This window comes from Passer montanus, unplaced genomic scaffold (genome assembly GCF_014805655.1).
Source record: "Passer montanus isolate IOZ18808 unplaced genomic scaffold, ASM1480565v1 scaffold5, whole genome shotgun sequence".
Taxonomy (NCBI): domain Eukaryota; kingdom Metazoa; phylum Chordata; class Aves; order Passeriformes; family Passeridae; genus Passer; species Passer montanus.
The window spans coordinates 15,925,872-15,938,123 of NW_024369929.1; the positions used below are offsets into that span (position 1 = coordinate 15,925,872).

The following is a 12,252-nucleotide window of genomic DNA, read 5'->3' on the forward strand; positions in this document are numbered from 1 at the left end:
CATCCTGACACGAATCTCTGACAGTTACAGATTATTTATCCAGGAATAATTCCTCTTGTTAACACTGACTTCTACAGAGACAAGATGAAAACATGCCACTGACATCACCAGACCTGAGAGGTTTATTGTTAACACCTCATGGTTAACTTTTAACACAATGGGGTTAGGAGTTGCAGACATTTCTGTCACTCTAATCAATGTAATAAAATGTTAATGAAAATAACCAGAAAGATTTTAAGCTTTTTATTGACTCACTGTAAAACTTCTTTTTTTTGGATGAGACAGAAAAAAACCTTAACATTGTGAACATTGACTTTGCATATTTTAAAGGAACTACAAACCAAAGCAAACATCCAACATACTGGTTTTTGGTAAATAAAATTTAAACATTACATATTTACAAATCTACAACCATTCGTTTAAAAAGTGCTGCTTGCAGACTAACAAAGTACCATTTTTAAATCCCAGTGAGATAATATCCAGAAATACCCCTCTCTATTATTACTATTTGCATCTCCCATTTGTTACACTAAGATTTTACATGCAGGAATTTTCTCTTTCTTGGGATACAAATCATTTAATTTGCCTGTGGAAGTCAAATTCATCAGGCTGTAACTGTACCAACAGCAAGCCTTCTCAAATGGGACACAGCAGTGTCAGAGAAACAGCACAATTTCTATTCACATTTCAGTATTTAATCTCCAATAATTATTCCAGTGGAACCATAAGTAAAGCAAAATATATATTGCACTGCAAATGTAAAACCTTGGTTTCAGGTTTTGGACATAAGCCTTATTTAGTACACAAAAGGAGAAAATTCAGTTCATACAAAATTTTAAATTGAAAATATGTCTCAAATATTTTATTTATTCATCTTTGTGGTATTGGAAAATATAGTCAAATTGCTTTTCTAATAAAGGAAAGTGAGATTTGAAAACTGTTTCAACACTGAATTGTATGATGCTCTAAAAATTATCGACCTCAGGATACATTTGGAACATTGTTATGTGAATGAGGAAAACTTCCCACTTATTACTGTATGTTCTTATTCCAACTCTATTTTTATATATTTCTACAGTGGACTGACTTGCAAGAGACTTTGCAAAACAATTCATTAAGTATAATGATTTCACTTGATGAGCTACTACATGATAGCATAATTTCAAAGCACACCCAAATTAACACTTCGGGAGAGCCACGCCGGGGCTGCAAACACAGGGGCTGTGTGGAGGCTGCACAGACAGCCCTGCTCCAGGACAGGGCTGGGGGACGTTGGAAAGAAGTAAAACTGGCTGGGTTTGTAAGTCTGAAGGCAGTTTGAGTCCTTCCAAGGAGGCTGGGAGTAGGATGGAGGAAGGGCCACGTGTGCCAGGGCTGCCCCTGTGCCGTGTCCTGGGCTGGGGACCGGGCTCGGCTCTTCGGCCACCCCGGATGGGAGTGGGAAGCTGGGTCATAGCTCAGCCCCTCTAACCCCACGGCAGCTCTGGAAAAAGCACTCGCTCTCTCTCCTTTCATGGCTTGAAGGTCCTACAGAACAGTGGCTGCCCCAGTGGCAAATGGGAAACAGAACTGCAGGGAGCTGGGAACACGACCTTCCCCACGGCACACCCAGCTATGAGCTTAAGTACAGCAACTACTGGAGGCAAGATTTCCATGGAAATGCAGCATTCCTACTGTACAGAGCAGCCATGCACACTAAGGGGTACTTACAGGGAATGTGTTCAAAAATAGCCTGTTTGTTTCACAACAGTTCAGAGGAATGAAGAGGGTATCTCTACCTTGTACCTGGGTGAAAAAAGGAGCTTCATTTCATGCACAAGGATACTGTACAAGCGTGGCAGTACAAAAGAGCATCACACTTTGTTAAAATAAATTAAATGTGAAACATGGTGTAAGTGTAGCATTGCTAGCTCCACCTCAGGTGGGGGGGATATGTTCAAAAAGGTCAGCTACATAATTAGCAGCACGTTAGAGAAGAGGCATTACCCGATGGAAGCTGTATCCAAGACTACATCCTGCAATTATCATCAGCACATACCTGCAGCTCTACAGGTTTTAAATCCTTTCTTCTTAGGGCAGCTTCTCCTTACAACTTTACAGAGGTCTGGGAGGAGGTTGCAGAGCTTCATAGCAGCATTACTTTTCATTTAAGCCTCTAAGGCTTGCTCTATTTCACTTAGTAAAATAAATGTGAGCTTTAAAGTTTATCACCTTTCTGCCTAAGTATTGCTGGTTTATTATAGTTGCAAACTAAAGATGTTTTTAAGAACACCTACTGGTAGGCAGACTGCAATATAAAATCTAATGTAACAGTTGAATATTTGGAAGTATTATAACAGCAACAACTAAAATTAGGAGTGGAAAATCATTAAGATTACTTAAAATAAAGCTATTTGTTAAAGCATGACTTAAATTTGTTTAGGGCGTTTTATACAGTTCGATGTCTGTTTTCCCACCTCCATGCAAGACTTCTGATATTTTCCCTGCAGTCTGCCTTCTGGTGAGGAGTTAATATGTGACTGAGAGCACAGAACATTTTTTTAACTGTCTAGAACAAGAAAACATGAGGCAAAAGCCATGACTCCACCACAAGGACTGATATAGCAGTTTTCTTCAGAGAAAACAAAGTTGTTTTGCCTGTGAAATAAGAGACAGAACATTCCAAGTATGTTTAACTAAGCACAATATGCCCCAGTAAGTTACATTCCCTATAATTCCCTGTAGCAAGTTTGCTGGATGTACTTGAGTTAGCAGCTTTGGATAGGCATTATGTGGTGCTGTACTGAGTGCTTCAAACACAACCTCTGAGACTCTGAGCACTGCCTGTTCATGGAGAACTCACTGCAGGCTGGCATTTGCTCTGGGTCACATCTGAATGAGGCCACACCAACAAATGCCAACAGCTGACATGGGCTGATTCCATAACAAAATCCATAGGACTCCTCAATGTGGTTTCCCTTTCCTAGGGAGGGGGGAGGGAAGGGAACACGAGAGGAAGAGGAGATTTCTACAGAAGTGTTTCACAGAGACATCAGTGTATTTGTTAGAGTTTTGCAAAATTTACCATACCTTCCTTCTGATTGCTGTGGTAACACATTTTCCAAGTGTTCATGAGAGAAATCCTGGATCTCCAGTACTGTCTAGGTGAAGGTTAACATTTTCTATTCTGCTTTAAAAACAAATCACTCTTCAAAAAGTAACTGGACAAGTTACTATAAATAGCAGTGTACTGCAAAAAAAATAAGCACTGTATTGCTTCTGCAGCAAGTCCATTTAAAATTCACTCCAGTAATTTAAAAAAATTAAAAAAATATCAACTTACTATAAACAATTTAAAATATGTATAATACAACTTTGTATGCTCTTCATAACATCATGAATATTCTATGTAAACAATAGATTCTGAAGAACTTCCTTCGCTCACATTAATTTCAGTGCATTGTTTCTGTCCACCTGTTACTTAATTTTTTTTTTCAAGGGAGCTGTAATATGTTGTCCCAAGTCAGAGAACTGATTTTGTTTTTAACCTGCCTCTCCACACACTGATTTGCAGAAAGAACAAGGGACAGGGAAATATTATTTGGCCCATTTTGCTCTCTGTCCATCTCCACAGCCGCAGCCAGGCCGAATTTCCCGAGGCCTCCTGCCACATTCCTGAAGACTGAGATGTTCCTTGTGACTGAAGTGGTTATTTTACACAGGGATACGTCATAGATATCACCTCTTTAGCCAGGTACATCTAAAGATATGGTTCTCCAAAAATCTTTCTGCATTCCATCACTCCAGTGCTGGGTGGTCGGTCGCAGTTGTGAGTGTTCTTCACTTGATTAGCGGTGAGGCGATCATAGGCCATTTTGTACTCTCTGTCAAAAGCATCTGCAGCAAGGGAAAAACAACTTCACATAGCAAGCTCAAAAACACCACCCAAATACCAAAACAGCTGCATTTATCAGCATAAAATATCTGTAGTCATTTTTATTTGGCACTTAGCACAGAGTGGCACACACCTAATCTACAGATTATTTTTTTCTGGAAGCTGAACAACTAAGTTTACATAAATTCATCATCTGTGCTCATTTGAATAGTTGGCAGAACTCACCTATATCAATGTTATCTCTTCCCAGGGCAACAAGTGAAAGAAACAGTATTTCTCTGTAAAGGCTCCTGAAATGGTAAAAACCCCAATTTATATACTGCACTGAAACAACACAAAACAATCTCTATTAAAAACAGATTGAAGCACTTAAAGGCAATTTATTAAAAAACAGGCATTTAAAACATAACTCCTGATTGTGCCTCCAAAATATTGTCATTTCTGAGCTCTGAGAATGCCCTGGATTCCTCACACATGGACATCACCCATGGTAGGTCCCCTGGAAATTGCACCAGGTACATGCAGAGAGAAACACACACTTAAACACTCAACCAAATTCCACAAAATTTAACCAGGCAAGGAATTTGCTTTTCTGCATTTTCACATTAGCTTGAAAAAGCAGGCAGACAAGCAAATAAACACCTTGTCAATGCTCCAGCTGTTGACAAGCCTGTTGTATATCCTAGTATGAATCAGTAAACCCAGGCAAGAAATGAAAATTCACAGGAATAATGTCCACCAATTCCACTGCTAATGGAAAAATACCCCTGCCTAAATAGGAGACATAACCTCTCTTAGCTCCTTCTCTGTACACCCTAGAAATAAGTGTAGGGCTTTTATTTTAAAACACCTACTAATTTATAACATTCAATAACAAAATATACACAATCTCTAGTTTCCATTGTTCAGAGGTAAGAAAAAGAGGTGGCTGTAAAGGGGAGAGGGAGAAGAAAAAGTAAAAAGAAAAAAAATGGAAAAACTAAGTTTGTGAAAGTTACAATAAAAAAATTTACCAGAGTGATAAATTGACAACACTGGTGAAAACCCCTTTTTTTTTTTTTTTGCTTTAATAAACACACTAGGAAAATATAATTCACATTAGTAAGCTGATTATTGCCCAACTCTGCTCCAGCTAGGCACATTGGTGGTCTTACCTCTGTCTTTTAATATGTGGCCACTTGTTGAGCCTCTCCAGTATCTGACTCATGGGTCCATACACATCATTCATCTTAATGCTTTTCACCATACTCCTCAAGAGCTCCTGGTTAAAGGAGTCATCATCTTTCTGCAATAACTGGACCATTGGGTACTTCTGGGCTGAAAAACATTAGAAAGGCTGTAAGAATAAACAGATTCTTTGTGTAGCATGTACAGAGCTGTTAAAAAAAGGCTACAGAATCTGTGAAAATATTGACATGTATGCAGTGAATAAAACACCAAGTCAAAAATGATCAATGTAGAACACAAAAAGCACATAAGAAAACTCAATAGATGCAATGGGCCATGAGCTATTTTCAGGTGTGTGATCCAATACCAGCAACAAAACTCTGAGTAAGCAAATTCTAAAAATAAGAACATGAGCTAAATGGATGAGCAGCATCAATGAAATGTATTCCCTCTCATTCCTCCCATCCCAGTGAAGAAAAAGTCACTGGCAATAGCAGTCAATGATTTGAAACAGAAATGCTGGAAAACTAAAACTTGTTCAAGCAGTTTACTGCTAAGCACAGAACCAGCCTCCCTCCCAAAACAAGTCACCCAAACTGAGAATAGCAACACCAAGCTTAACACTCACTCTCAAACAAAAGAGTGCGATTTTGACCTGCAAGACAAAAAGCAGCATGATCAAAAATCAGTACTGTAGCTCGTGTGAACTATCCACAAAGACATCTTTTCTCAACACACATGCTTCAGTTGTTGAAAATGAAAAACTGTTCTTAAAAAATACCACCAAAATTCACATGAAACAAAACTTACTCTGAGCATTCCACAGAATATACAGAGGCTGCCTCGGATCCTGATGCAATTTCATATTGTCCCATAGCATCTGAATTAGAACATATTTACTGTCCTCTGACATACAGTTCCGTGGAATCTGAACAGGAGAATGCACAAAGGCCTTTGATTACAAAGTCATGACAGAGGAGTTCTGTATTTAACGTGTATCTTTACGTCTCTAGGTCTCATGATAAAAAGCTTTGCTATTAAAATCACATACAGAAAGCTAAATCTGAATGAGATCATCAGTGACATGGCAAATTAGTGTTTTATCTATTTTCTACAGTCCTAAAATCTAAATTTCCTCCTTCTACTGCTTAGCTACTCAAATAACACAACTGACTAGCAACTCATCCTCCTTGAAACCGAGGATCCCAAATTGCAGTGGGATGAGTAAGAGCTGAACACTGGCCCCCCTCAAGGACTGCTGAGCACATGTTCCAGAGTTTTGAATATCTTCCCTCAGCTGACACATTCTTTACCAATTCAGGACTGGGTTCAGCATAGTGCAAGACACATTTCCAAGAGTTACTGAATCATGTAATGGTTTCCTATATGGGAAAGCAGCCATTTCTCACATGTCAGTGTTTCCTATCAGATCCCATACCTTGGAGTTCTTATTGCAGTGCTCAGAAGAAAGTATTAATCCTGGTAAGTTGCTGGGCAAGTCCAAGCGCCTGAAATACCACACCAAATTCCAGAACACGATGGGGTGATGATCTACAAAGTCTGCCACTGTTATTGCATGATCCCCTTCATTTTCAAGTAAGCTTTCAAGCTCTTTCCATACCACGAGAGGACTGAGGTAAGGAACTGTTATAGGATCAGGACTGGGCAAGCGCCATTCCAGGCCCAAGGAATCCTGCAGGGACAGAAAAAATGCCATTAATTGTAACTAATGTAATGAATGCAACTGTCTTTACAAGGTATTATAAATGCTTTTGCTCCCTATGACACACACCAACATCTAAAAGCTACAACTAGCATTAGTTTAAATAATACAACCTAGCATTTACTGTAATTTAGGAAGGTTAATGCTGTTACACATGTCTAATCTATGGCAAACATGAAAAAATGACTTTTAAGGTAGAAAAACTACACACTGTTGGTCCTTGCAAAGTAGCAGGCAGGCTACCAGTAGGAATGATATGGCTGATCTTCTGGTTTTCCTTCTCGTCTTCTTCCAAAGGACCAAAAGTACTGATGCTCCTTGCTACAGGGTGACTTGTACATTCTGACCCAGAGGCATTTTGTCTTCTTCCTGAGGGGATCTGGATACTTCTGGCATAAACATTGTCATGTTGCTTAGATTTGCTAGAGGAGAAGAAAAAAAAGAAAAAAGAATCTCAGCTCTTTGTTTTATTCTGAGTGCTCCAACATGTACACAGACAGACAGAAATAAACTGGAAATAATGGACCTGACAGCTTGAATTCTGCCTTGTCAGTCACCACACTCATTCATGTTACACTGCAAGTTTTATTCCCCCTTGCACTGATGATGAACACCAACATCCACAAAAGAGTTCATGAAACTTGCAGAATTACAAATACCAACATGAATTTTTATATTATGGCTGAAATGGCGCATATCAGGCAGAGAAAGCATGATCTGGCCAGCTGAGAGATAAGGAAGAAGCAGCACAGAAATCCTCACTCAAATCATCTCTCCTTTTCAAAGAACATAAATTTATTTCAGTTGACTAAAATGCACACATATGCACAGAAGCTGAGGAATTTCTAGGCAGAAATGCATGTTTACCTGTTGGAATTGATATCCTCTTGGACAGACATCAGGGATGTAGTGAGGCCAACTGTGGCTGTGTTGTTACAGGACTTCCCACTCTGACTGGAGAAAAGGGATGGGAACTGCATATTTTCTGTAGAAGGGCTGGACTTCAGAAAATACCTGCAGGGAAAGCAAAAGCTTAGCATCAACTAAAAAAGGCCCCCAAAAACCTGAATCCCAAACAAAAAACATTTCCCAATATGAGCAGTTAAAATTGAGGAAAATTCAATTATTGTTATTACCGTCCAGGCCGCCGAAGATCTCGGATTTCTATGCTTAAAAAAGGCAGAAATAAATTGCCACAGAAGGGACACGTGGTATTGAGATTTGAATCATCTGCTGTCCAGCCTGCCATGATTTCTTCATCATGAACCAAACAGTCACAAGTCCGACACCGAGAACAGCTCGAGATGAGGACCTGCACAGGGCAGGAACAGATAACAAGTTATCTTGCACTAGAACAAGTCCCCAAAGCTACTTTTGTGTCACAAGGCACTTTAAACTACAGCCAAAATCTTTGCCCTTTGATGAATATTCCTCCCACTTGCATACAAGTTCATCCTCTTATTGCTTCTCAGATTAAAATCAACCAGCTGTTTAATAATATTTCTATTAACAATAACATGTTATCTGTAATCTGCAAGCATAAAATTAAAGGAATATTTATGCAGCTACATAAATTATGATTAGAATTTAAACACACTTTTGTAGTGACTATCAGTATTATAGAAATGGGAAAAAAAGGATGCAAATGAACAGTCATTAACCTAAATCCAGTGGAGATGGGGGGAAGCAAAGAAGATAATGAAGAGCCACCCAAACCAGCCAAACAGAGAAAAGTGATCTTACTAGAAGTTACACCAAGAAACAGGCACTCCTCTCTTCTCTGTCTTTAGATATCCAGTGCTACTTCAGACTTGGTATTTTCACTTTGAACAAATTTATCTCCACAAGGGATTTAGATGCCTGAATTCAATTGCATCCAATAGCAAACTCTTGAAAACTAAAGCTTAAAGGACCACAAGATAGGACTGAAATAAAGACCTTTCTAGAGCAGGATTTGAAATTAGATCTACTTTGTGACAGAAATATCCATCTGTCTTTCAGTGTTTTAGTTTGAAGCTTTGAACTTCACCAGAGATACAGATAATATTCATATTTAAAGACACATGCTCCAAGTCCATCAATTAAAGCAGTAAATCATCCTGTACCTCCATGGCGTAGTTCTGGAACACGCTGGTACTGCTGGTGCTGCAGGAAGACACCAGCTCTGATTTGTCAGGTAAAGGGAACTTGGAAAGAGAACCTGTTAACAGAAGAAACCCAAAGCACCAGTTATTCAGAAGATGCATTTTTAGCACCCTGTTCTTCTGCTCAAACAATGCTGCAGTTATAATAAAATGTGTGATGGAAGATGCAACAAATGATACACACGGGTACAGAACTGTGGAGTGTGAGGCTGCCATCTGCCCAGCACCAACCAAGGCAAAAAATAAAAGCTACCAACAAACTATTTCCATATGTTCACTTTTCTTTGTTAACAACAGTTGGTAGCTTGGAAACAAATTTTAGTCATTCATAGCCACACCTTCTGTGTGGACAAAAACTAGGGAAGGACTAGAGGTGCTGTTTGTACCCCAAATGACATCAGAAAATGATACAACAGTCATGATCAATTATCCAGCACAGATTACAAAAAAAAAATCTACACTCTGTCTGATAATCAGCTTCAACAGTGGCTTCTAGAAAATTGTAACAGATTTTTAACAAGTATTTTTACTACTTTTAGAAAATAGAACCAGACCAGTAAAGTTACCATGATAATGCTTTTATGCATGTTTTCTGGAGCTGTACAACTTACATAATTAAGGTGTTTATATGAATACTCAAGGACTCAAAGGGTTTCCCATTTGAGTAAGAGTTTTCAGGTAGTGAAAGAAAAAATTTACTTCTTCCACAAAAAGGACTAATGACTAGGATGTTCCTAAACTGAGAATTATGAAAGAACAACTTTTAAAACTGGAATGTTTTTGTTCAGACTGATGAATGCCATGCAAAAGCTGACTCTTACCACATTGATCAAACTGCTTAGCTGAGCTATCATGGGAAGCTGAGCTTTCCAGGCTTGTCTTGCTGATGCTAATTCCCTTAATTTCTGATGTGGTGTTCTCCTGAGGAGAAGCACTTTCAAAATCATTGCAGACATCTTCATCAGTGAGAGAAGTAGATTCTGAGTCCAGAGCTCCAAGAGATGAAACACTTGCTCGGTCTGAATTTTGATCCTGAGAAAGGAAGTTCCAGTGAGAAATGAAAGGAAAGCAAAAATATTTCCCAAAAAAAAGGGGCAGCCTTCTTTGTCCCAGTAAATTCCAGGCATGACCCTCCCTCCTTGGAGGATCACAGACCTGTGTTCAGAACTGATGCAAGACAAGGCAAGTTCCACTCTAGGTTAAATAGCTACACCAGGATTCTTTTTCAAAGATACTCCTTACAAAAATAATTAAGTGAAATCATAATGATTTTAATCCTATAACTTTTTTACCCCATTGCTACAAGAATTATCAGCAGTTGGAGGACTACATTAGGATGGACAAAGCAAGTATCTCTCTCCATTCCCAAAGACTGGGAACAAAAGTAGTTTTGGTTTGAATTGGTAGCAGCAAACAACATTTTAACAAATGACCTCAGATCAAAACTAGCTTTAAACTATTTTGGCAACCAATACAACCAGATTTCCCCTTACCCATAAAAACAAAGATTTCAAACCAGTATTTGTTTATTTAAGTGTTTCTTCTTTAGGTTAAAAAGGGATGCCAGAGCAGTCTTTGTTCTGTCAACACACTTATGTTCTCCCATTAAATATACTCAGAATCCAAGCTAGACTAAAATTTTATTCAGGATATTAAAATTAGGGTTTTGGTATATCAAACATCATTAAAACAACTTAACATACACAGTCTACAATGACATATGTCATGCAAGGGATTCATCACATGTGAGTCAGTAATTAAACCTTTACAAAGTTTTTTCTGTAATTTCTAAGTTCTTAATAAAAACTTACCTTTGCAGATGCAGCATACATTGCAAATTTGGAGTACCACTTGCTTGCTTTCTCTGCAACCCCTTTTCCTGCAGAGAACATGCTGCTTTTCAGAACATCAAACTTGGGAGTCAGCAGCGTGTCCAAGTTGAACGATGGTGATGACACAAGTGTCAATGCACTGGTTGTGTCCTGCTCCTTGGCTGGGCTGTTTGGGGAATAAGCTGGGGAAGACCAAAGCCTGTCCCTTGGCCTTTCTTCATGTTTTGCGTGGTAACTCTTGGATTTGGTAAGACTGGGTGGCCTTGGGGAGTTTGGGGGAAGGCTGGACCTCCTACAAGGCTGGATAATGGTTGGGCTCCTTTTGTTTGCATTTCTGTCATCAAAGGGTTTTTGCAGCTCAATGCTTGGGGCACGACTGGACAAAGGGCTGCTCATGTTGTTCATGTACATGACTATTTCTTCAGCTAAATCTCTTCTTGCAGATGGAGTAGAGACACTTCTGTCATCATCATCCTCCTCCTCCTCTTTCTGCTGCTCTGTCTCAGCAACCAGCAGAGACAATGGATCAAATCCAGTTTCAACATCTGTTTTTTCAACTGGCTTCACTGGAAAGCTGCTCTTTCTTTGTAATTTTTTAGATTTTTCACTGGAAGTTTTCACTGCTGTAGGTGTTTCAGGTTCTCCATCCAGGTCTTCCAGATCAAAGATAACAGGAGACTCAGTTTTATCTGTAAAACTGCAATCAAAGGCTGCATCCTCATCGCTGGATTCTTTCTCCAGGCTTTCTCTCTTAGACTCTAAAGAGGAAGATCTGATATTAAGAGTTTTTGGCCTTATGCTTTTCTGTAATGCACTAGATAGAATTTTGGCATCAGCTCCCAGTTTTTCAACCATTTCTCCAGGGTTTGCTTCCTGATTGATTCTGTTTATCATGAGTCCCACTAAGCCATCTCCACTCAGGTTCCTGTTCCTGCTCTCCCACGGCATCTCCCTCAAGTCAGCTTCCACTGCACTTTTATGTCTCTTTCTTAAGGATTTACTTTTTATAACTTCTGCTTCATTGGCATCCTCAAAAGATGACGTAAACAGCAATCCTACAGAGCTCTCTGAAAAACAAATGGGACAAGGTGCTTTATTTGTTGCCGTACAAGACAACTGAATGAAGTACAGAAGAATGCAAATTTGTCTCATCTTTCCAACATTTTACAACACAGAGATGGAATTCACTGTGTTGTGCTACAGGTTGAAATACTGAGCTGACCATGGTCATAACTTTTAGGAAGGGACAGACAATAAAACACTTAAAAGGGAATAAAATCATACAACCTAAAGAGCATTTTGAGAGACATCATCAAGTCTCAGTTGTATTTACTTCCCTCTTTTGGGGACATTACTACAAGGTTTGAAAGCTAAGGATGGCACAGGTATCAAGGAAATTGCAAAAAAAAAGCATCACTTTCTAACTTAATGCTTTAGAAACAGAGCCAAGAAAAGGAATTATTGTCAGAGAAATCTCCATTGTTTTGCCAGAGCATAAAGATGCAGACTTTA

The 12,252-nt window shown here is 39.0% G+C and overlaps 1 protein-coding gene across 7 annotated transcripts in view; it reads right to left on the minus strand.

Annotated features, from left to right (window-relative positions):
* Nucleotides 1–228: 228 nt before the first annotated feature.
* DENND4A (DENN domain containing 4A) overlaps nt 229–12,252 on the minus strand; it is a 49,324-nt gene continuing 37,300 nt past the window's right edge. For 6 of the 7 annotated variants that reach the window (XM_039722794.1, XM_039722795.1, XM_039722796.1 and 3 more), the window contains 12 exons: nt 10,720–11,807; nt 9,730–9,940; nt 8,870–8,964; nt 7,901–8,076; nt 7,632–7,778; nt 6,976–7,186; nt 6,480–6,734; nt 5,852–5,969; nt 5,670–5,696; nt 5,029–5,191; nt 4,100–4,164; nt 229–3,876 (listed from right to left, as the gene is read on the minus strand). In XM_039722794.1, the coding sequence (XP_039578728.1) occupies nt 3,740–3,876; nt 4,100–4,164; nt 5,029–5,191; nt 5,670–5,696; nt 5,852–5,969; nt 6,480–6,734; nt 6,976–7,186; nt 7,632–7,778; nt 7,901–8,076; nt 8,870–8,964; nt 9,730–9,940; nt 10,720–11,807 (2,693 nt within the window). In that variant the 3' untranslated portion in view covers nt 229–3,739. The remainder of the gene's footprint in view (nt 3,877–4,099; nt 4,165–5,028; nt 5,192–5,669; nt 5,697–5,851; nt 5,970–6,479; nt 6,735–6,975; nt 7,187–7,631; nt 7,779–7,900; nt 8,077–8,869; nt 8,965–9,729; nt 9,941–10,719; nt 11,808–12,252) is intronic. The other variant, XM_039722798.1, reaches the window with a different exon arrangement.